Below are 26,230 nucleotides of genomic sequence, written 5' to 3' on the forward strand. Positions count from 1 at the left end.
TTAAAGCTGCGGAGAGCACACAAATAGTGCAAGGTTATAATGCCTTCCACGCATTTAGACCAGCTACTACACAGACAGGGACTAAAGGTGGAGGTGTCTCAGTTTACATAAAAAATAAATATACTTTAAAGCTGGTCAAACAGGACAATGCACTTCAAATGCTCTGTTCAAATCACCATAGGCAAAATCCAATACCACTTCCTTGCCAGCTATAGGTCCGCCTCAATGACCCAGGAAACCCATACTATGTATTTAAACTTACTGGAAATACTTATCATCCAACCCAATCCCATATTCATGGGTGACTTTAATTACCCCACTATTAACTGAGAATTCTATACAACACCAAACGTTCAGGCACAGAGATTTCTGTACAACACCAACCAGGGGTGTAACCACACACTAGCTTGTTTTAAGTTAACCATAACTAGCTTGTTTTAGGTTTCTCTGTACTCCTTTGAAGGCTGTGTATTAGCAGAGGTGCTAGAGTGTGATAATTAAAGTTTTTTGCTTGGTTCCTTGCCGTGGTCGTTTTTGTATTTGTTCCTACTTTGTGGTTATTTATTTTATTCTCTTATGGCAAGTGAACCTTCTTTCAGCCTGCTATGCATTTTTAGAGAGGATTTACCAGATGTACCTCAAAGAACATTGGATAATTATGTTACCCAGGTGGATTCTTATGCCAAATGCTCCACTGGAGGTTGGTTTAATGGAACAGGTGAAGTTGCCTCTGTATTAGAGAAATTTGAACTGGAGCATCTAATGAGAGCAGAAAGCCTTTTTCCATTGGGGGACAGCAACATAATAGTGCTCTGCCAGGTAACATAATAGTGCTCTGCCAGGTAATTCTGGACAATAATTAGATAAACTTAAATGTTTGCTTATGAAGGAAACCTGTTTATTTTAATCTGCTGGGACTGCAACAGTATTTAGATTTGGATATATCCCCAAGGGGCCTTAGAGCTTTTAAAACACCTACACCACCAGTTGATCTCTCAGATGAGATAGATAAAAACTATTCCTAGAGATGGTTAGCTGCGGCACGTAAGTGTGCTTTGGAATGGCTTAATATTTTGTTAGAAAGAGATCATGTTAAATAGAATAAAATCAAAATGGAATTTAATAGCGTCCGTTCTGGTTAAACAGTTAGTGCCTACTCGTTTTGATTCATGCTTATAAGAGATTAATGATAAACTTAAGAAATATGAACAGGAGCTTGCCAATTGGAAAAGTGATAAATTGAGAATAGACATAAGAGATTATGAAAATTGCAGAGCGTTTCTATGGAAAACCAAATGATGCCCTAACCACTCAGATGTATCTCATATTTCTCGGGGTCATCAGCTGATCTGGAAGTGAATGAACATTCCTTTCCTCATTTACCTGCAGCACTACAACCAGAAAAAGGTAGGCATGAGTAAGAGAGATCCTAGCTTCAATGGTAAGGAATTTATAATTCCTTTACAGGAGTCCTAGCTTTTGGTGTTTTTTTTATACAATTGTTAATGTGTAGGTCGAATTTTAGTTGATTATCTATGGTAATCCCAAGTAGTTTTGTGCTAGTCATGACTTCTATAGGAGTATTGTTTGGGGATGTTATGGGGATGATAGATTTGATGTGGTTGGCTGATTTAGGAAGAAAGAGTAGCAGTTTAGTTTTTTTGGGTTGAGGATAAGCTGGTTATTGGTGAGCCATGTCTCTACTGAGTTGAATGATGTCTGGGTAGTTGATAGTAGTTCAGAGGTTGAGTCAGCAATGGTGATAACCGTTGAGTCATCAACATACTGGACAATGGTAGATTGAGGACAAGAGGAGTAAAGTGTGTTAGTGAAGATGTTAAATAGGAGAGGACCAAGGATGGATCCTTGGAGGACACCTATTCTTACTGAGAGGGGGATAGATATTGCCGAGTCCCATCTCACTAACTGCTGCCTGTCAGTGAGATAGCTATAGAACCATGCTACTGTATCTGGGGAGAAGTTTAGGTCTGTAAGTTTGCTAAGTAAGAGAGAGTGAGAGACAGTGTTGAAGGCATTTGAGAGGTCAAGGAATAGACAGGATGTGAGCTTATGAATGTCTTTGGCTAAAGAAATAGTGTTGAGAAAGGATAGTAGAGCTGTGGATGTGCTATGCTTGGGGCGAAAACCATGTTGTGTAGGAGTGAGTAGATTTTCATATGTGAGATAAAGCATAGCTTGTTCGTGTATACATTTCTCAAGGACTTTAGAGAGAGGAGAGAGGATGGCGATAGGTCTGAAATTGGAGATTACAGTGGAGTTACCTACTTTATGAATAGGAAAAGTATAGAACTGTTTCGTGACAGATGGTACTTTGGACTCAAAGAGGGAGTGATTTATAAGAATGGATACAGGTATAAGAAGGGTGTGTGTGGCAATCTGGAGGAAATAAGATGGGATATTGTCTGCAGATACAGAGCATGGTTTGTGTTTTGTGAGTAGAGTTTTGATGTAGTTTGTGGAAACAGGTTTGAGAGAGAAGGAGTTCACTGAGTTAGTTGTTGAGAGAGGTACAGGGAGGTTGGAATTGTTGTTGTTAGAGGGGTTTGGGTTAAACAGTTTGGAAAGTGACTCGATAAAATAGGTGTTGAAGGAGTTGGCAGTCTTTTCAGGTGACCTGTCAGGACATGGGTTTGGTGAAGTTGGGTTGCCAGGGTACAATATCTGATTTATAGCATTTCAAAGTTTTTTTGGATCAGATTTCATTGTTTTGGGGGGATTATAATAGAATTCTTTTTTGTCAACTTTGATACGTTTTTTTTGTTTGATTTCTCAGCTCTTTGTACTTTTGCGAGTCAGCTTGAAGTTTGGATTGTGGTCAAATCCTCCTAGCTCTTTCTCTGGCTTTCATAAGGATACGGGTGGTTTTGGACAACCAAGGTGAAATGTTTGCTTTTACCCAAACTTTTCTGGGTGAAGCTAGAGAGTTTAAGATGCCAAGAAAAGTTGAGTTGATGATATTTACAGCATCATCTAATGGGATCTGTCTAAGGAAATTCCAGTTAACTTCAGAGAAAAGGGTTCTAAATGTGTCAGGGTTAAAGTTAGAAAGTTTGTGGCAGGTGATGAGCCAATGTGGTTTGGGTACATGGGTAGTATATCGAAGCACTTTTGTAGGTGAATGATCACTCAGGGAGTCTGGTAGTGTTTCTGGATTATGGTATGTATTGGGTTTAGAAACAATTATCCAATCTATCAAGGAGCTAGAAGAGTGAGAGTTATTAGTATGGGTAGGTTTAGTGATAAGTTGTGTAAATCCGTAGAGATTTATATGTTGTAGTGAGTCAGGGTTGTTTAGGTGCAGCCAATTAATGTTTACATCCCCAAGAAGGATGGTTTCATTTGGGATGTTTTTGGGAGAGATATGAGAGTATATTTTCCAATAGAGGAATGTAGGAATGTTATCCCCTGGTGGAACATATATATATATATATATATATATATATATATATATATATATATATATAAATAGATATCACTGTGATGATGGTATAGTTGTTGAGCTTAAGGTTTGTTGCTAGTATTTCAGCAGGGGTAAAAGAGGGAATTAGTTGCTTAGGATGGGAGAAAGTAAGGTTGTTTGAGTAAAGTTTGAGTAAATTATGGCGACACCACCACCTTTTTTCTTTAAGCAGTGCTGGCGAAGAATATTGTAATCAGGCGGGAGAATGTCTTTGTCTAGATTTTGGGGTTTAAGCCATGTTTCCATTATGGAGATAATGTCTGGAGTTTGGTGAGATACCCATGCATGGAATTGGTTTAGTTTGTTTAGGTTACTACGAGTATTAATAGAATAGAAAGAAATTTGCTTATTAGATATGGGTGGTAGGCAAGGTATAGGGTTGGTATATACTGTAGTGGTAGGGGTAGTAGCAGGGCTGGGATTCGGATGTATGTCAGCTGCTAGGAGTAATGTACTTGGGAAGTAGTGAAGTTTTGTTTTTATTTGAGATTCAACTGCAGATCTTAGACTATGGACTTTTTTACCCACGGTACTACCTTGTATTCATAAGTTAAAATATGACATTTTAAAATTAATTTGTAAACTGCATTTAGTGCATTTTTTAATGTAATCATAACAGTGATGTTAACAGTTCACAATGTGATTTTTAGGGATGTTTCTTCAGAAAGTTCTGAAGATGCTAGTTTTTATTCTTGTGTATCTGACCTGGGGGATGATTGTGTGATGAATGCATATTGTCAGTTAGATACATCAAAGGTTTTAGTTAAAAAAATGTTATGCCTCCTTTTAAACATGATGGTATTAACCAGTTTTCTAACATGTTAAATTTTGCTGTTGAGGCTGCTTATGGTGAATTTGAGAAAAATAAACATAGTACAATAGGTTCAAAGTGAATGGAAGGAGCTGAAAGAGTTGTCACAAAATAATTTAGTAATTAAGCCCTCTGACAAGGGCAATAAGATTGTTATGAATTACAAACAATATTATAATATGTGTATGTTACATCTACACAATAGTGACGTTTATGAAGTAAGTACTGGTTTTGATTATGAGCAAGCTATTACTAACTTTGTGACTCTTTCAGAGAAGGGCTATAGACTAGGATATTTTTCATGTGCAGATTTAGATGAAAAATTTCAGGTTTTGGATTGTATGCTAGCAGTTTTTTACTGCTTACCTAAAATCCATAAACATGGATTTAATCCTCCAGGCAGACCTATTGTGTCTGCCTGTAGATATTTTCTAGCTAATATGGGTAAACTTTTGCATAAGTTTTTATTACCTTATGTCTTAGAGACACCAGTGATTTTTTTTAGATAAAATTTCAGATGTTGAATAGACTAATGATATGTATGTTGTTACTACTGATGTATGCAGTCTGCACACAAAATATTGAACATAATAGGGGATTGGAAGCTGTAAAGTATTTTCTAGGTGACTCTCCTTTATCTAATTTCATATTGAAATTGATATATTTCTGTTTAGTTAATCATTTTTTTTTTTATGTTTAATGGTTGCTTATATCGACAGCTGAAAGGCACAGCCATGGGGGAGTTTTGCCCCAGGTATGCCAACTTAACTATGGGGTTATTTGAGTTAGTACCTTTATCATTGTGATTTTTTAATAAGTATATGATGAAATATTGTCAGTTCATTGATGATTTGATTTTTATTTGTAAAGGGACTATAGTAAAATTAATCACTTTTTTTAACTCCTTACAAGAGAATAGGTTTGGTTTCACATTTGATGGATTACAATATGGTAGGCAGATACATTTTTTGGATGTTACTTCTTAGTTCACAATTATTTTTTGTTACCTTTTTTTATTATAGTTACCCATCTTAATGTTTTAGGTCCACATAAATGTGGACATTGTAATATCTGCCAGTATATAGTTAGGACATTTTCCCCTTTACACCTTCTGAGAGCCATAATTGTGAAATTGAGGGGATAATTTATGTCCTTAAGTCTCCTTGTAATTTAGTATACATAGGGGAGAGCAAGAGAACATTTAAATTGAGGTTGCAAGAGCATGTTAGAAATATTAGACAAAGTAAATTAGATAGCCTGGTAGCTAGTCATTTTGCACAATTTCATAGTTCACATACTGCTGTATTTAAAGCAACCATTTTAGAGAAAATGTATGTAGTTTTTTTTGTTCTGATTATGCATATAAAAGGAAATTGTTGTATAAAGAGGCTGTTTTTATTTTAAAGTTTAACACTTTGTGTCCCTCAGGTCTTAATTTAGAATGCAATTGGAAGACACTTATCTAATTTTGTATTTCTAGTTTTTATTGGCTAATGTTTAATTGATGTGGGTATTTTAACTATCTTGTTTTAGATTTATTTGTACTCCTTGGAAGGCTGTGTATTACCGAGGCACTAGAGTGTGATAATTAAAGTTTTTTGCTTGGTTCCTTGCCATGGTCATTTTTGTGTAGCCATATTGGAACTGGTCCTCACTAATATGGGACAGTGCTGCACACCCCACACTGTAATGTCTTCCCTGGTAAGGTCAGACCACAAAATGGACTCCTTTGAAGTAAAAATAAAACCTGGACTCCCCAACTAAACCTGAAATATTCAGGAACTACACTAAGGCTAACTTACTACTAAGTGATAATCTGGAAAAATTTAAAGACCCCATAAACCCTGAGAACACTGCTGCCTATGCAGAACTGTTCACAAACGCCCTGTACAAGCATGTTAGTAGCTGCATAGAGGCAGCTGTACCCACCAGGTAGAAGTACAGAACTAACTCCAGAGCAAGCCACCCTGGTGGAATCACAGAATCAATAGGCTGTATAACAGAAGGAATAAAATCATGGCAAAAATTAGGAGTTGCAGCACTCAGCATGATAAAAGCACTTTTTTCAAACTAAACAAACAACTCAGAGGACAGATAAAGTGTACCAAACCCAAATTTGAGGTATATTTGGCCTCCCAGGCCAAGGACAACCACAAGACATTATTTAACTATGTCCATAACTTCAAAGACAATACACAATTGTGTGCAGAGCTCAGTGTAAATGGAGCCACCTATACTGAGCAAGAAGATATGGAAAACCTACCTACTGGCCGATAAATTCAGCTCCAACTTTACCCTCATCCCCCCCCCCCCCAACCTTCCCTCAGAAAATAATATCAAATATAACTCCCCCTGCTATCACCAGGTAACAGGTCCTTAATGCTCTCTCTAAGACCAAGAACACTGCATCCATGGGTCCAGACAACATCCCAGGATGCCTTCTAAATAGCATGAAACATGACCTATCAGGACCTATGGAATTGCTGTTTCACTATAGCCTCTAAACAAGCTTCATGCCTTATGAATGGTGAACAGCAACAGTCATCCCTCTGCACAAAGGTGGGCCATCTACAGACCCTGGAACCTACAGACTAGTAAGTCTCACTAGTCTTATATGTAAAGCCATGGAAATAATTATCATGGAAATGATCAATATTGATATAGTGAACCTCCAGACACTGGACCCAACCCAGTTTGGTTTTATCAAGGGCAGATCATGCCTACTTAGCCTGATGGACATCTTTGAGAAGGTCACCAAAGCAATGGATGAGGGCAAAATGGTTCACAGTGCCTACCTTGGCCTGGCTAAGATATTTGACACAATACCCCACTTGGGCATTGTTGACAAACTCAAGAGGTTAGATACAGACCCATATGTCACCCAGTGGATAGCCAGCTGGGTCACAGACAGGACCCTGGAAGTTAGAATTGGGAAGTCCACCTATACAAAGTGGCCAGTCACAAGTGGAGTCCCTCAGGGATCAGTCCTTCGCCCACTCCATTTTGGCATTTACTTCTCTGAAGTCAAGGCCAGAGTCTGTGGTCTCTGGCTGACTAAATTTGCAGATGATTGCAAATTAGGAGCTGTCATTGTATCCTGAGCTGACACAAATGTTCTCCAAGAAGGGCTGACACAGACAAACAACTGGTATCAGAATCGTGGACTAAAATTAAATGCCAAGAATGAATCCTTTGGGAAATCATCCACCCCTGGTAACTATCATATTGACAGCACACCCCTTAGAACTGACCCAGTAGTCAGGGACTTAGGGACACACATAGACAGTAATCTAGCCTTTGACCACCATGTGTGTACCGTAGTGAGGAAATCATTCTATGTTGTGCAACATATAAACAAAGGTGTGACATCTGAGTCCAAGGAAGTCATTGTTTCATTGTATTCAGCATTCATCAGACCTGTCATTGAGTACAATGCCCCTTTTGGTATGTACCTAACTAGGCATATCTGACAATTGGAATGTCCACAGAGGTTCCTCACTAAAAGAATACAGGGCATAAGTAAAATGTCTTATGACGACCACCTCAAGGCCCTATCTCTGTATACTGTCTTCTTCAGGCTTTTGAGGGGAGATCTATTCCTGGCATACAGGGCATTGTACGACTGCACTCTGATGGACCTCCTGCATATCCACAAAACAAACAGCACCAGAATTACCCATTCCAAAGTCTTAAACCTTGCCTGTGATATAAATAGGGCCCACTGGAGAGACAGGTTTGTATTCCAGAGACTTCTTCATCTCTGGAACAATCTCCCCATCCAAGAGAAGCAGAGTTGCTCCCTAACACCATTCAAGCGCAGCTTGGACAATTGAATGGGGAACAGGAAATTCATCCCTGGTTTGGCATCTATGTATCTAATGGACACAGGAAACCTGTAAGTGGTTCACCTCCCAGGCCCCCTGGTTGTAAATACTTCATGTCCCAAATCCCTGCTTAAACTTATCAAGGGTATCAGAACTTGTTAGAAAGGCTTAAAAATGTCCTTGTGGTCATTAGCCTAATAAACACCTATGAACTTACAAACCTATGAACTTTTGTGATTATAAACCTAACATGAGGGCAAACTGGAGTTGGGACTAGTCAGTGTCTATGCTCCTGCATGACTTTTAGAATATGCCTTATATGGGCCTCTTGACATTTGTTATTCTAAAGTTTGCTTGCTTTGTGAGCCCTTATGGGTACCAAATAGCAATAAATTTATTTTGTGAGCCAAACATCTTCATGAAAGACTAGCGAGCAACACTCACATGGTCAAACCCTTGTGTGTGATTGTCAGGCTTTTCCCTGAAAGTTTTACTTGCCATTCTAAAGGGGATTTCTACTTCCCACATGTTGATGTGACTTTGGAGTTTTTACTGCGGTGGTGGTGCTGCAGTAGCATTGTCGCCTCATAGCTAGACGTTGTCCCGTTCGATTCTCAGCTAGAGCGTCTTCTGTGTGGAGGCATACATGAATGGGGCGTGCCTTCGTTGAAGGTTGTGCGTCAGGGCTGGTAACCTGGTACGTAAAAATCCACTACCAATCATTAGCAGACCGGAGTTCCGCTGTGGCGAGCCCTAACTGGGAAAAGCTGAAAAACACAAACAAACATGAAAGTAGAGGGGTATGAGGAGTGTTTCAGAATGCTGTTTACATTCATGGTGGGTTGTTCATTTGTGATTGCTCTTTTTTGATTCAATCACAAATGAGTTGGTGTCTTGCTAGGGAGACATTTATTTTATTTGACCATATGGCTTGGACTGCTACTAAAGAATATGAAATTAACTATATATAACATGGGCTGACGAATGGCTTACATTGTGAATAGTGTAGAATTTTCCCCTTTTTCTTCCTGAGTGATTGAATTCTGATGGATTGCATCACACACTTTTACATTTTATTTCTACACTGATTGATTTTTGCATTGGTGACAGCTGGAGCCAGACATTTTTGTGAGACACAGGATTTGCAAATGGTACATATAGTGTGCTTTCTTTTTCCGATCAGTGCACTGTTTAATTATGTGTTTCCTGAACAGCTACAGTATGAAATTCAGCTTATAGTTATGAACTAAACCTCCTGCAGGAGGCCAGTGACCCTAAGATGTGCATATGTGTAATGTGCCATTAGATATTTTTATTTTAGTTTATCTTACCATTTGCTAACTGGGTTGGTGCACTGCTCCAAAGATCAGTTTCAGACACAGCCTTGGCTATAAAAAGCAAAGACACATATACAAAAGTGTAAACACCAGAGGAAGGTCAGATAACATAATGTTAAATGTATGAACAAAATAACTGGAAGTAAGTATAATATACAAATATAGAGATAATTTGACATAAATATATGAAACAGATAACAGAAAAACAAATGTAACATGCAAAATAAAACCATTACGCTATACACATTATTAGAAAAGCTTATAATATATAGACAGTATAGATTGCATTGCCCATAAGACTGAAGACAACTGTGCAGTAAAGTTTTTTTTCAGGATTAGTACTATCCTTCCGAGGATGCATATATTATATGACACGTGTAACCTGTGATTACATGAAATGTTTCAATTCCTCTGGGTCATCAGCACTTGACTTTGGTGATTTATACACTCCAACAATTGTAATCAGTTTGAGAGTTGTCTTTATTGTCACACTTTACAACTTACAGCATTGGCGCTATTATAATTAATCATTGCATAATCAGTGTTTTGCCCAGGTAAACAAATTTAAATGAAATAAAATAAATAAATGAATATGAATGAATGAATAAATAAATAAATAAATAAATAAATAAATAAATAAATAAATAAAGGATGTTAAGACTCACAGATCTAATAACAGTCAATAATCCCAGTCATCTAATTTTTATTAGAATGCCTGTTACAATAAAACATTTTTAATCTGACAGAATTGTTCTCCAGTGATTGCTCTCCCACTATGTTTCACAAAAAGTAACATCAATCTTAGGTGAATGCTGCCAATTTTCCAATAAAAGTATTGCTAATGTTCCTTGCACTAACAACCAGCACGGATACATCAAATGTTGCTTTCTGTGAATAAAATTTCTGACCAGCAAAAAAATTGTGTCTTGTGTTAGTTAGACTGTAGTCTATCACAAATGGGTTGGTGTCATGCCAGGGAGTTGCTCCAAAACTTCTCTTCCCTTTTCTTGACAAGTAGACTTCATCCTGCCTAAATGCATATGTGCCCAAAATGAAGACTGGATGTTCTACATTTCCATTTTTAAAATGGGCATTTTCATGTAGACATTTACATCAAAATATTTTCATTTACAGTGAGTTAACTGCCTGTATGTGATTTGTAAAAAATAAATCCTAATATATGTGCAAACTGTGTTATGTAAGAGGGCTATAAGGTCCATCCTAACAGTCAGTGAATACTTAAATATGATGTTTTTTGACCCAAAAAGGAATAAAAATAGCTCCATACTTCTCTAAAACTAGGTGCCCTAATGCTCTACTCATATCCTGTATTTTTGTTGCTGGCAGGCATAACACTTTTCAGTGTTTGCTATCCTCTACAAATGTGAGTATTAGTTTCCCTTAACAACTGAATTTCCAATTACTGATACATAATTTCCTACCTAATCTGTAGAATCTCCTACCTACGGCCAAGCTGGTTCCGAGAATAGGAACCATATTCCAAGAGTCAAGGATAAATGAAGATCGACAACACAGAATGTTATGGTAAGTACATAACTTATTTTTATAATTGCCTGTAATCTGGCTATTACATATGAAAGTATTGTCCTTTTGTTTAGTACATTTTCTCTTAGAATTATATACATTAGAAAAGTTTTCTTCCTACTTAATTATTGCGATCTTATTTGTCTTTTTTTATTTCTTTTTTCTTTTCTCCTACATATACTCTGAATCATCTAATTGAATGCTTGTATTTGCAGTATCAAGTTTAATAAGGGCTGTGTGATTGTACTAGCTAAGAGCACTTCCTTTATGAAATGTGTTCTGTTTGCACTTTGCCCAATATTAATCTCATCAGCCCAATCATTAATATATGTAATGACTATTTTTCAGACTGCGCCAGTTGCACAAGTACAGCCATCCTCAGCAAGTCTAGATTTACGATCAGCGATAGTAATCCAATCATCTTATAGCAAATATCCTTTGGGAAGTCATCTACCCCAGGGAACTACCACACTGACAATATGACCCTAAGGGTTGACACTTTTGTTTGGGATTTGGGAACTTATGTGGTCAGTGACCTAACTTTTGACCAACATTTGCCCATTGTCATAAGAAAGTCCCTCTGTATTGCACAGCTTATAAATAAAGGGATTGTGTCTAAATTTAGAGATGCCATTGTCCATTTACTCAGCCCTCATTAGGCCACTCACTGAGTATGATGCCCCTTTTGGCATATATCTGTCCAGACACAGGCAACAACTGGATTGCACAGAGATACCTTATTAAAAGGGTACAGGACCAAAACAATATGTCCTACAGTGACCGCCTCAAAGCCCTATCACTATACTCGGTGTCTTACAGACTGCTAGGAGATGGCCTGTGTCTGGTATACAAAGCATGCTCTGACCCAAAACTGATGGATTTACTGCACATCAGCAAGTCAAATAGCATCAGAAAACTTGTATCTAGGAATCTAAACCTCTTCTGCAACATCAACAGTATAGTTTGGCGGAATGGGTATGTCTAGCAGAGGATAGCTCTGCTCTGGAACAGGCTCTCCATCCACATAAAACAAAACCCATCTCTGTCTATACTCAAGTACAGCTTGGTTCTATGGATGAGAAACAGAACAGAACATTTACTGCAAGACTACCCCCTGTACTACTGAAGGACTGAAGCAGATCCTAAATGCTTTATCCTGTGCACAAGTCCCCTGAAATTTTCTATGCTATGGTCCCAGTTATTCTCATTAGGGGTAATACATAATTATCAACCACGGGATGAGTAAGGCTAGTTAAAACCAAATGGGATGGGTTAGTTTGAGCACCAGAAGGGAAACTGGCAAGGATAAAATGGCCCTCAAGGGCAGCTAGTCTAGTACTTACCCATGAACACATCAATGTATCTAACTGTTGACAGGAGGAATACAAGTCTCAAATGTTATGTTTTACCTTTATATATAGACAGCATTTAGTACATTGGATAAGATACTTATGCTTCAGAAAATTATTGATGGCATGCTCATCTAAGGAATCCATTCTTAATGACAGGCAATTAAAGTAAACAATTTTAAAGCAAACAAAACTATCTAAATCAGTAATCATGGAACTCACAGAAATTAGAGCAACCAGAAAATTAATATTAAGTTATGTGCACTAACCCACCCTTGTACAAAGGGAAGTACTTTGTAAAATAATTATTCTGACCTACCTTGCCAGTCATACACATCACACTAACCTGGCTCTTTAAAAGGAGTAGGAACATTACCTGAATTTTGCCTTAAATCCAGAGAGTGCAAAAATGTAGATATGGTTAGCAGAACACCTCAGCTTGTTTTTCAATGAACACGTTTTGCTATTAGTGTTATCTAACAACAGGCTTATCTCACTGAGTCAGAAAATATTTCTTGGGGTCTTTGCTTGTATTTTTTTATGTGCACTGAGTAATACCAATGAGAGTGTATTCTGTGGTCTGGACAAAAAGACGACTGAAAGCTTCACCAGAGTATGAGATCTGTGCATCCTTCTTCATTGACTGGTAGTTGTAATAAGACATTTTAGAAGACGAAGACAGCAAAATGTCTATTGCATGGAGAAGTAGTCACTGGCAGCTGATCAGCTGTAGGAAAGATTATGACTGGTTTGAGACTTTGAAAGAAGAAAAATTCAAACTCCATGAAACTAAATTCAGACCCTAGTGTAGCATTCTTTCTGTCTCATTGAGCAAAAAATCTAATAGAATTTACTGTAGACCATTTACCTCCATTTAGTATTCTGGTGACAAATGTCATGCAGAATATTTTGCCACTGGAAGATGATTAACAAATATATATAGTTTACAAGTGCTTTTGCATAGGGGATATGCTGCCTGCACCTCTGATGTGGAGGCTCTGTTTCAGTATCCCTGATCTCTAATTGTACTACCTCTGAAACTGTATCACTTCAGAAGAAAGAGCAAAAAAGTATATTTCATTTTTCTCTGGGCTGCAGAGGAGTGCAGCCCTCAACAAAAAATCTGATGATAATGATACATATCTTACAATTGTCCTGCAATGGTAAACTCACTGGAAGGACTTTCATTGCTAGAATGTTAAATTCCAGTAAATTGCTCATTGTAGTTAAAACAAACCAAAGCAAAGTAAGAAACTTAACACCCTGAACAGATTTTTAGAATGGGTAGCATAGAAGAGCTACCTGGTGCAAGAAGTTCTGAAATGTCAAAGTACTCAATAAATTCCTTCATTTAGTTTACTTGTACACAAATGAATCCTACATGTATGCAATCTGTCTGAGTAGCTCTCTGAAATCTGGGCTCTGCAGAAAGATTGAGTGGTCTCACCCTGACTTTAGTTAAGTCTTGACCTCAGGGATCTTGAAGCATTTAAGTAATATGAAAAGACATCTTGGACTGTCTTAGCAATCAGATTCACTGCAATCATTGGCTGAAATAGAAATGGTTCACTTGTCTCAGAAGACACATTACTTAGGATAAGTGCCAGTAGTGAAGGTGATGGGGTTTTGTTCTCTATTTTTTCCCAATGACTTATGAAAGCTTAGTAAGGGTGCTGATGATCATGGATTTCTTGATTGGTGGACCAGTGATGTTCTGGGTTTTGAAAACATCATCATCAAGGCTTGTGGTTTTTAGGTAGAAAGACAGTCATTGACAGTTGAACATCTAATATAAAAACCACCACTGGTCTGAGAAGAGAGTGTGTATGATTTTTTTTTTTTTTTGGGGGGGGTGCAATCAAGAACAATAATCATTATGGTTGGGGTTATTGACCCTGTTGTCCAGTATTAGAAGACCAGTGCTCTATAAGAAAACAAAGACAGTGCTTCAAGCTCTTGAACTTTGAAAATGTACATGTGGTTTAAAAAAACTAATGATAAAACTCACTGCTACACTTTAAAAGTAGTTTAATATCTGCATGTCCTAAAGCTGAAAGAAGATAGATAGCTAGGGGTAAGCCCCCCCACCTCAAATATGGGGGGCTTTATCCTCCACATCCTTGCCGCATATATAACAATTCCAAGAGCACTGTACCCTTGGAGAACATGAATTTATCCTAGATACAGCAGTTTTGAATGTATAAGAGTAAGGTGGGTTTCACAAAATACTTAAGATTTTCACCTCTTAGACACAGGGTTTGATTCTGATATGAAGTTATTGGCTAAGCTTAAAAGTGGCCCTAAAGGGCAGTTAGCTTAGTATTCACCAGTGAATTTAGGAATTTTCCCAGTTGTACTTAAATTCTCAGTATTCTGAAATGCACACTTAACCTTCTCAAACCCACAAATGGAACCTTCAGAAATGAATAGCTCAAATGAGCATTACTGAAAGCATCAGGGGATTCTACTGATGATGGCGGATGACTAACACTGAAAACATCAGAATGAAATGCTTTGTTTCCCTGTTGGGACATATATCCACCTTGTGTAAATGCAATAGCAGTTTGTTCTAAATTTTAAAACACTTAAGGCAGGCTAGTTTTCATTCATGCATCTGTCAGCACATATATTTCATACAATGGATGGTGCTTAAAAATTGTCATTAGGTGGGTTGCACAAAACACAAATTGGAGCAAAGTGTGAAGCATCTGGTAAATTATGCACAGATATTACAGAGCATGGCAACCTTACTTGTGCTGAAGGAAACTGTCACCATTCAATGAGATAAAACTAGTTAAGATGCTAAAATGTGTTTGAAATGGCCTTTATGAGTTATAACATTTTTCATTTACAGTTAAGTAACCACTTCAAGTTTATCAAGTGGTTTTCTGAACCATAGTCATCAAAAATCTGATTACAAAAAATGTCCAAACTAATTCTAGGTAAAATGTTTCACTTCAGTGCATTAACCTTCATGCGTACTTATCTGATACTGTCTTAAGTGTGCAATATGTCACTGTGGTTGTTATCTCCAGATAGCATCTGAAAACAGACTCTCTTAGTTTATTGTACTTGCTTAGTCAGAAACCCCCAGCTTGCATAAATGAAGAATTTGTTATCATGACTTATTTTCTTTCTGTCAACAGCATTTTAGAAACTTGGGAGTCGGTGAGACTTCTGAGTCAAATTAAAAAAGGTTATAAAACAATGCCAATTAAATACATAAAAAAAACTAAACACTTCAGATTAATGAGCTAGAAATACTTCTCTACTAAAGAAAACTATCACAAATTATTACCAGTAACTGCTGCCACTCTGAAATGCAAAATGAATTAACGCTGTTATTGTTCAATTTTATTTTTATCTTTCACAGAACTTGTCATGTTTTGTCTTTCTGTATGGTGTAGGCATCCATTCCCCAAAGTATTTAATGAGTGCAATAAAAAGGATCTTCAAATCTACCTCAGTAAAAGTGGAGGAATGTGTCTCTTTAACCTGCCCGATACTCGCCAAATGATTATGGAGCAGAGATGTGGCAATGGATACTTGGAGGAAGGAGAAGAGTGTGACTGCGGGGAAGTAGAGGTAAAAAGCCTATAGGTAGTTAATCTGAATTCATGTGTGCCTTTGTAAGAAGTATGATAGAAATCTAATCGACATTTTTGCTGCATACAATCACCTCAACTCTTGATCAGTCAACATTGAAACAGCATACAGGGAATCTGACTTCAGGTATTTCACTTGGAGACAAAGCTATGCACCCAGGCTGTCCCCTCCCTCTTTTAAATAAAATGGTTTCTAAGTTGCCCAACAAGAAAAAGTAGGCATTGTCCCTGGAGGTTAGCCACTCATTCTGCACAGGCTCATCTGTTTTCCAGCAGCTTAACATTTAAAGGTGCCAAAGGATACCTGAAATATTCTGCCACACTGAATGGCAAAGTGTTAGATGCAATTACTATGGTGTTAAGTATTGCTCTGCAAACAACAGCTGTTAATACAGGGAATAACAGGGGATGATAAAAATTTGGACTGTAGTCTTTTCTTTTAAATTACATTTTTTTTAATGTCATGCATGTGCACACACACACACACACACACACACACACACACACACACACACACACACACACACACACACACACACACACACACACTCACACACACACACACACACACACACACACACACACACACACACACACACACACACACACACACACACACACACACACACACACACACACACACACACACACACACTTGCTCTTGATGAAGATCCGTGTAGCTTTCATTCTGCAAATGCACACACATTTATCATAGATTCTAGCTAGCATCATGGATGAGTTTACAAGCATATAGCATTGTATTATGCTACAATGGTTTCCATTTTCTATCTTCAGCTATTTCCTGTTGCAGTGCATGAGTATAGCAAAGCAAAGGGATCAGACAACATAGGTTGTGAACCTTATTCTCTCCAGCCAGTCTATGCTTTGAATTGGATAGAGGAATATGTATTATTTGGTATATCTGACCAGTAAATTAACTACTTTCGTAGCTCTTCCTGAAGATTGATCAGAGTTCAGACTCATCTCAACTATATTTATTCAGCTGCATGAATTCAGTGTTTCTGTTACCTGTGCAATAAACATGTAAATTCTATAAACATCCAGAAGAATCCACAGAAGATAATATTAAAAAGTCTTATACTATTTGGCCCCATGTTTTGTTCATCGAAATTTGTTAGGCTCCTTGTAATCAAACTGTGTTAACTAAAAAAATGAGTTTCATAAAAAATCAGATGTATTGGAGATCAAAATATGAAGGGACCATTCTGCCAGTGCAAGAGTAGTATTTTATATGTAACACTGACACCCATATATGGGATCCAATACTGAAGATGAAGAGCTTTAGTCTGCAACTGCTACTCACATTTTAAGATTGGAAGGTGAGAGACTGCTAGTGGTGTACATGCAACCTGAAATCAGATCCAGGGCATGTCTTCTTTTCTAAGCTGTGAGTGTGGGAAGACAGGCCTTGGAAATAATTTCTCAAGCTATCATTTACAAAGGACAACAACTCTGTCATCCATATATGTCTCTACTTTGTTGCCAAGTACAATGTGACTTAACTAGAGGTAGCAAGGAAGTTTGGAACCCCAGACAACATAAATGTTTGGCCCCAACTGCTGTCTAAATCCAGTCATGAACACTTTATGGCAGTTTAGAAACAAAGTGCCACCACAGCAGCTTTGACACATGCTCCCTATAGACCATGGTAGTCAACTGAGTATTGTTATTCTCAAGGACTTTCTTTAGTGTTACAGTGGTGAGATAACTCCTCAATTTTCCATGCCTAGTTGGTACTTCCAAAGCAACCATGTATGTTGGGGATGATTAAATGTGGTACAGACTGGTTGCAACATTCTACAATATGGGGCAGGCAGAGGCTGGAGAATTTCAGTGATGTAACCAGTTAAGGTGCATGCCCTACAGATGACTGGCAAAGGGGCTTGAAGACCAGCCATATAGGGACTAGGAGACACTGGAGTGACGGAAGGTATAACAAAGTAAAAGTGAATGGAATTAAGCCTCTGTGACCCTAAACTACGAAATTAATTATTCCATTTACCATGAAGCCCATTAGTCTCAGATTAGGAGTAATAAACAGATTATATACAGAGCATCCTTCTGTAGGATTATGGGAAGCACTTCCCTAGCCAAGCAGCACTTTGCATTTTACAGAAATTCTGCACGGCTATGATTTTTAAAAAGCATTATTGTTGATTACTGCATGTCATCAAAAATAAGTAAATTCATGTTTGCAGAAATAACCTATAATTATTATTTTATTGAAAATGGGACTCTGTAAAAAATTAAGCCCATCAACACAAAATAAAAGCAGCATTTTGGAAGTTGCTATAATTGACTTAAATTAAAAAATGTCAGATTAGGACAAAGGGTTAGCCTATTTTAACACCTGAATCCCTTTCTTTCACAGTAAGATTCGAGTGACCCTACATTATTTTATTTCTTTCTTATCATCTAGGACAGATATTTACCTCATACTCAGCGTATTTATTTATTTACATTTAATAACGAGAGTAGAACACTGATCTGCATGGACTTTTTTCAGACTCCCATGTGGACCTTGTTCAGGCTCAGCTTGAGAACACGGTCTAATTGGCATATTCAGTCACGCAGTAGGCAAATGGAGGCTGAGAGAATCAAACCCAGACAAAAGGAAGTCATTCACTAACAAATGATAGCCTTAATCCTCTGTACTAACTCTCTGGTAGCCAGTCTTCTTACCCAACAATCACAAAGCTGTAATATAACAGTTGTATAAAGAAAAAAGTTTACTCAGTACTTGGAAATGGCTGTGGGAAAAGTTACAGATTGCCACTGGAAAATATCTTTTTGAAACACAACCTTATTTTATGCAATCAAATGATGTTGCTGTACAATATGATTTATTAAAGGTGCAAATATTAACATGATAATGTACTTAAGATTACTCATACCTGACTTTTTGATTATTTTAATTCATAGCATTGTTTCCCATTCTTTTCTTGATTTTAAAACAGGTTCTGAGGTTCTGATGTCAAGTTTACAATCCACTGGCCTTTGAGAAGCTTGGTATCTATTGCTGATATTATCTGTTGCTTAAATACTTATCAATGTTTTCATATACTGTAAACGAGGTAGTTAATTATGAGTGATGATTTATTTCAAAGTTTTAGGCAGGAATTCATAGATAAGGTGTGTAGTACACAAAAGACATTTCTGTGGTTGTTAGCTATACAGTCATACAGGAGCTTTCATGGTGCAGTATGCTGTATTAATATAAATGCATAAGTAAATGGAAATAATGCACAGGGAAATAAGTGCATAATAACTTGTAATAAATGTGGTCTACTTATACCTGTATATACCAAGGTATGTGTTGCTGTTTCTTTTCTAGCTACAGGTACCTTTCATCGGCCATCTAGGAACATATAGGGTATTTTCCAGGCTTCTACCTCATGGATACAGTCGTAAGTGTTATGCTGCTACTTGTTAATAAGCACATATAATTCCAAAGGACAGATGAAAAAAGAGCAATTGATATGCAGAGGTTTCACATAGTTTCCTGTTCCTGAGGTACAGGGTGCCACCGGTTGCACTCATATGGCTATAAAGGCTATCCCTGGTACACAGTTTTAGAGACACATTAGTATTTTATTTTAATTTTTTTATTGTTTGATTGTTAATCATATTTGTGGACTGGTGCAAGATCCCTTTGATGCACTACCTGGGCCATGCAACAATCACAACAAAGAACCCAAACATTCAGAGGAACAAATAATATACAATATTAATATAGATTACAAAAATTGAGAGTAACAAACAGATACAGTATTAATACATATTACTGAAAATCAGAGTAGTTAGCACACACAAATTTGACATAGGTTAAAGAATTCAAGAGCTATTATAAAGCCCATTTGACATAGATAGTTTAAATGATTCACAGCATTATAAAGACTGGAGTACAGTGGATATAAAAAGTGTACACACCCCTTTTAAAATGCCATGTTTTTGAGATATAAAAAATGAGACCACAATAAATAATTTCAAACCTTTTCTCACCTTTAATGTGACCTATAACCACCTGTACAATTCAATTGAAAAACAGACAAATCTGTTAGGGAAAAAATATAAAAAAATAAAAAATGTACAATAAGCTGGTTGCATAAGTGTGCACACCCTTAAACTAATAATTTGTTGAAGCACCTTTTGATTTAATTATAACATTCGGTCTTCTTGGGTAGGAGTCTATCAGCATGGCACATCTTGACTTGACAATATTTGCCCACTCTTCCTTGCAAAAGCGCTCCAAATCTGTCAGATTGCGAGGGCATCTCTTGTGCACAGCCCTGTTCAGGTTACCCCACGATTTTCTATTGGATTTAGGTCTGGGCTCTGGCTGGGCCATTCCAAAACTTTAATTTTCTTTGGGTGAAGCCATTCTTTTGTTGATTTTGGATGTATGCTTGAGGTCATTGTCGTGTTGGAAGGTGAAATTCCTCTTTGTCTTCAGTTTTCTAGCAGACACCGACCGGAAGGTTTTGGGCCAAAAGTGACTGGTATTTGGAACTGTTTATAATTCCCTCCACCTTGACTAAAGCCCTTGTTGCAGCTGAAGAAAAGCAACCCCAAAGCATGATACTGCTACCACCATGCTTCCCATGGGATGGTGTTCTTTTGGTGGTGCGAAGTGTTGTTTTTGCGCCAAACGTGCCTTTTGGAATTGTGGCCAAAAAGTTTAACCTTAAGTTGCTCTCATCAGATCATAACACATTTTCCCACATGCTTTTGGGAGACTTGATGTAGTGTTTTTTTTTAATTTTAGCCGGGCCTAGATGTTCTTCTGTGTAAGAAATGGCTTCCGTCTTGCAACCCTACCCCATAGTCCAGACAAATGGAGAATACGTGAGATTGTTATCACATGTAGTACGCAACCAGTACTTGCCAGAAATTCCTGCAGCAATTTCAGTGTTGCTGTAGGTCTCGTGGCAGCCTCCCTGATCAGTTTTCATCTTGTCTTTTCATCAATTTTGTAAGGACGTCCAGTTCTTTGTAACGTCACTGTTGTCCATATTTTCTCCACTTTTTGATGACTGTCTTCACTGTGTTCCATAGTGTATCAATGATGTGGAAATTTTTTTTTTGTACCTTTCCCCTGACTGATCCCTTTGATACTTTGTAAGCTCTCTGCGAACCATGGCTTTTGCTGAAGCAGGCAACTGAGTAAATGTCAGGAAAATCCTACTAGGACAGCTAAACTTTATTTAGGGTTAATCAGAGTCTCATTAATGGATGGCAAATCTGTACCCAAGAAGACTGAATGCTGTAATTAAATCAAAAGGTGCTTCAACAAAGTATTAGTTTAAGGGTGTGCACACTTATGCAACGAGCTTATTGTACGTTTTTTTATATTTTTCCCCTAACAGATTTGTTTGTTTCTCAATTGAATTGTACAGGTTATAGGTCACATTAAAGGTGGGAAAAGTTTTAAAATGATTTATTGTGGTCTCATTTTTTTATACCAGAAAAACCTGGCATTTTAACAGGGGGTGTGTACACTTTTTATATCCACTGTATATTTACTGATCTTCTCACAACAAGAAAGGCAACCCTTTCTTCAACTGCCAGGTAATCTGCAATGTGTAGGAATCACTTCCAATGTGTCTGTGAGGCATCCTTATTGTTCTCATGATTACCATATTGGCATGTGTTGGACCTGTATGTGTGAAGGAGGTGCAACACAGCTAGTAGACAGGCAAAAATGTAATCTTTAAAGCAGCAACTGGGTATAAAATAATAACCAACACTATCCAATATCACTAAAGCAGGCTCATTTATACTGCTGAGAAGGGTGTAATTTCAACTTTTCATAAAACGTAAGCTATTGTCTAAAGCAGTAAATTTTATCTAGACTATTCCATGAAACAGGGGCAAGCTTGTTGAAAGATTTTTCACAGACAGATAGGGAGAAACAGTGTCTATTCAGTTTGAGGCTTGTATTGCTTTTGAGAGGATACATAGATTTGTGTACTGTTAGTTTATTTCCTAGAGGAGGGCAGTATCTGTCCTTAAGCAGTTTAAAGGTGTGTTGAGCAGCTAGCTGACCCCTTAAGTGATAGGTGACAGATCTGACATTTAAATAGAAGTGCAGTGATGTTCAGTCGAATGAACAAAGTAGATGAATCTGAGAATGTTATTTTATATTGGTGCAATAATATTGTTTTGTCCTGATATAGGGACATTGATAGGAAGGCATATTCCAGTCTGGGGATTAAAACGTTCATGGCTATAGTGGGTGTTTGTTGCAGAGGGTTATAAATCCTTTGGTGCACTTTAGATAACGCATCTTCAGTTAACAGCATGGGAGTTGGAAAGGCTGTAGGGTAAAAATGGGAGTGAGAGGTTCGTGTCGAATCTCCCACCCTGGGGGGATGGAGACAATCCAGGCTCACTGCAGTAAAGCAGCATTGTGAGTCTGATGGGCTCCATGCTACATAAACAGTGTGCAGCTTAGTCAGGTGGTTACTCAAGCATTTATATATGCTTGCATCTCCTGATGGAAGCAATTGTGGAACTGGATGGTGGGAATTAGGGCACACTCCCTGCCAGCAGTATAATGCTACACCAGCATCCTTGATCACCACACCAGCTCAGAACATGGCTCAGCTTGAGCTATGGGAGGCAAAGCTGGCTCGAGTACACTAAGATAATGGGGAGAAGAGAGGAGCTGGTGGCAGTTAATGGTCAGCTGCGGGGAGGAAAAAAAACATTAATGGCTATAGCAGAATGAGCTTCTAAGGTAAATAGAAATGAAACACTGTAATGCTATCTTAGGTTGGTATAATACTTTGGTTGTATTAATTCTATGTGATTTTGATAGGTTAGAATGTCATCTAATAGTATACCAAGATATACAAGTAAAAGGGGTAAGGTACCTAATGGACAGGGCACAGAAATTTAAGCTGACTGTCTAGCTAAAGGAAAGGGAACCATCTCTTCAGCTGCCAGATAGTCTGCAATACATAGGGAATTATTAACAATGTGTCTGCAAGGCATCCTGATTGTTCTCATGATTTCCGCATTTGGCATATGTTGGACCTGCACGTTCCTTTCCAGCATGGTGACTTCACAGAGGGTCATCTTGTTAGTAAGTGCTGGAATGGTGTCCAGAATACATACTGACACATAAATACAATATGCACATAGCAGTATTTCTCTCTCTCTCTCTCTCTCTCTCTCTGCCTTTCTGTCTGACTATCTCTTTCTCCTTCCTCTCACAAAAGCAGCTTGTTGTGTTGTGTTTTACAGGTATGTTGGCAATCCCAACCTGTTGGTGTAATGGTTAAGGTCTTTGCTTCCCATGCACTAGGTGCAAGCTTCAATCTTGACCTCTGGCCAGTGCCTGTATGGAGTTTGTAAGTTCCTCCTGTATCTGTATTAGGTGCCTCCCAGCTTCCAAAAACAAAATAAAAAAAAAACATGCTGAATGTTTACATACAACAAAGCTGGCGACTCCCTTTTCTCTAATATAGTTGGGAAAGCCTGGAATCTCCTTCCAAACGAACTCTCCATACTTTCCTCATTATCTTCTTTCAAAAACAAATTGAAAGTATTCCTGAAAACACACTGGTTATGTCAATGCACTAAACCTGACTAGTCAAAGTGTCTCTATATACTCTACTCTGTCTAACCCATCTACTCATTAAGCAACTCTAGTTTCCTTTTTTAACTGTGATGCATATTTCTCTTGACTACTCTGATTGTATTTACATCCCTTTATTTATTCTTGTATCATGCACTGTCCATTTTACTGTGATAACCTGTTTACGCATACTGTTAATACTTCATATTTGCTCATGTATCCTTATACTTTATTGTATTAATTTTTATTATCCTAACTTGGAGCTTAACTCCTCGGGCCTCTACTGAAAATGGACATGTATCCAGTTAGACTAGCCCGGTTAACAAATGTAAAATAAAATAAATAAAATGTTTTCACCCCAAACTGACTCAAAAATGGAGTTGTGGATAGCAGCATAGACTCTAGATGCTGCCTATAGGGGGAACAGTTGCATGGACCAACCGCTTTGGGCATCAGCTGTGGTGTGCAGTATTCTCAGGACAAGAGAAGATGGATCACAGACTGTGTGCCCTGTCAGTGCTAGCCAACAGATGGTATAAAAATTGGCTCTACGTGATTCAGTTGTGGTGACTAATGTCACCAAAAATGGGCATGGGTATTTTCCATTCGTAAGTGGGCTGAGGACTTGACCTACTCCGACTGACACCAAGGACCCATGCTAATGATGGAAGGGGTGTATGAGCCCCTATTGGCCAGTGTCTGACAACCATAAAGCCCAGCAGCCCTGGGTCAAAAAGCTACTGGCCAGTAGGTGACCATTTACCCAACTTGTGGTACCTAGGATATCTCTGTTGAGCGAAAGCTGGACATAAAAGCAATCAGCCTACCAAATGTGAACTAAGAACTTCTACACTCAATGTAGGTTCATTGATAGGGCACAGCTTGGAATTAGATGACATGATGGTAAGGAGGAGGCTGGACATCCTATGTATCCAGGAGACAAGATGAAAGGGCAGTGCAGCAAAGCCAGTTTACTACTCAGGGGGCAGGGGGGGGGGGGGGCGCAGACTAGAATTGGTGTGGGAATTGTGGTGAGGGTGAGGCTTCAGAAGACAGTTAGGGAGGTCATTAGAGTAAATGATAGACTCATGGTAATCAGGATAGGGTACTGTTCATAATCTCAGACTCTGCCCACAGTAGGGTTGAGATTGTGAGGAAAAGAGTACATTCAAGCAGCAGTTGCAGAACCTTCTAGATAAAGCAAAACAGAATGAGGTGGCTTTTATAATGGGGGGCTTGAGTGCACATATTGAGATAGACAGAACAGAATACGAGGACTGCCTGGGTCCACATGAGTGGGGCATCTGGAATAAAGAAGGAGAGGATATTCTAGATGTTTGTCTGGCAAATGGCTTGATGGTGACTTTTCATTAAGGATAATGTTTTATAAATAATCATGTGGCTCAACAAATAAGAGAAACAGTCACAAGATTACATACAAGAGTGTCCAACATGTAACTCAGGTAGACTTCCTCCTATTAAGGAAAGGGCACTGGGGTAGAATCAGACATTGCAAAGTCATCCCCAGTGAAACATTTTGTCCACAGCATAAATTACCTACAAGCAGTGTCCAGAAAAGGTACTAAGGTCAAGAGAGTCTAGGCTGAAGACTTGGAAGTTGACTGGAGAGAAAACACAGGAGTTCAAGGAAATACTTACTCCAAGCTGTAGCACCTCATGAAGAAGAAGAAATATGCAAGAAGAATGTTAGTGCCTCAAAACAGCATGTGTGAGGACTATAGAACTGACATTTTGTTGCAAAATACTGCTCCTAATATCCAATAAGTACATAACATTTTCCTCAAGAACATCTGACATCTAAATAAGTTTGAAGAAAAATAAATAACTTTGAAAATACCCAACAGGATTAATTGATTAACATTTTTTTCAGATAAGACATAAGTTGAATCATGAGGCTTTCATCCATTGGCCATTTAGCTGTTCTGTGTAGGATACGGTTTCATAAATAATCACGTGGCTCAGCAAATAATGAGAACTCCATTTACGTACTTAAACTTGTCTTGGCATAAATGTCTTGCTTATATGTCTAAATTAATACTGACCCCATCTGTGTGATATCCCCAGTTTATGCATCTGTGAATTTCACTGCAGCTGTTGTCAGTATATGGGGATTAATCTACCATATCAACTATAGTGAACTGCTATGATTTGTTTTACTTTTGTGTCTCCATATATGACAGCAATTAAAAACACACCTACAGGCTTTCAGGGCTTGTTAAATTCTAATTTACTGTATATGGAATTCTTTACTTATATTGTTTTTCTTGAGACTGTCATTTAATGAATGCTTTTGTAGCTGTGATGCATTTGTGCATGTTTCTAGATTGTTTCTGTCTGTATATTCATTTTAATGTGTTTATTTTCATTTTCAAAATGAAAAAATCTAAATAGTAAATATATATCACAAAATAAAAAAGAATAAAATGATATAGGATCTGATGTTGTCATTTTCATTCGTTCCTTAATGAATGGGTTTGGATCTGATCCTCGGATCTGACTCGGACACGTTTTTTTGCAGTCTGGGATCTTACTCTTGAGCTCTTCCCTGTACCCATAATGGTCCTAATCACTGCTTTACCCCAGATGTTGTTTGCTGCTCTGTCGATCAGTCAGGAGTTTCCGCTCTCTTGAGCTCTAGGCAGTTTAGTGGTATT

General features: G+C 37.9%; 1 protein-coding gene across 1 annotated transcript in view; it reads left to right on the forward strand.

The window, feature by feature from the left end:
- The window catches only part of ADAM19 (ADAM metallopeptidase domain 19), a 1,509,956-nt gene that overhangs the window by 1,073,898 nt on the left and 409,828 nt on the right, over positions 1-26,230 (forward strand). Inside the window, exon 12 of the mRNA XM_044069332.1 lies at positions 15,755-15,932. Within this exon, the coding sequence (XP_043925267.1) occupies positions 15,755-15,932 (178 nt within the window). The remainder of the gene's footprint in view (positions 1-15,754; positions 15,933-26,230) is intronic.

Source organism: Protopterus annectens, chromosome 4.part0, assembly GCF_019279795.1.
Source record: "Protopterus annectens isolate FY-2018-M chromosome 4.part0, PAN1.0, whole genome shotgun sequence".
In the NCBI taxonomy this organism is placed as follows: domain Eukaryota; kingdom Metazoa; phylum Chordata; order Ceratodontiformes; family Protopteridae; genus Protopterus; species Protopterus annectens.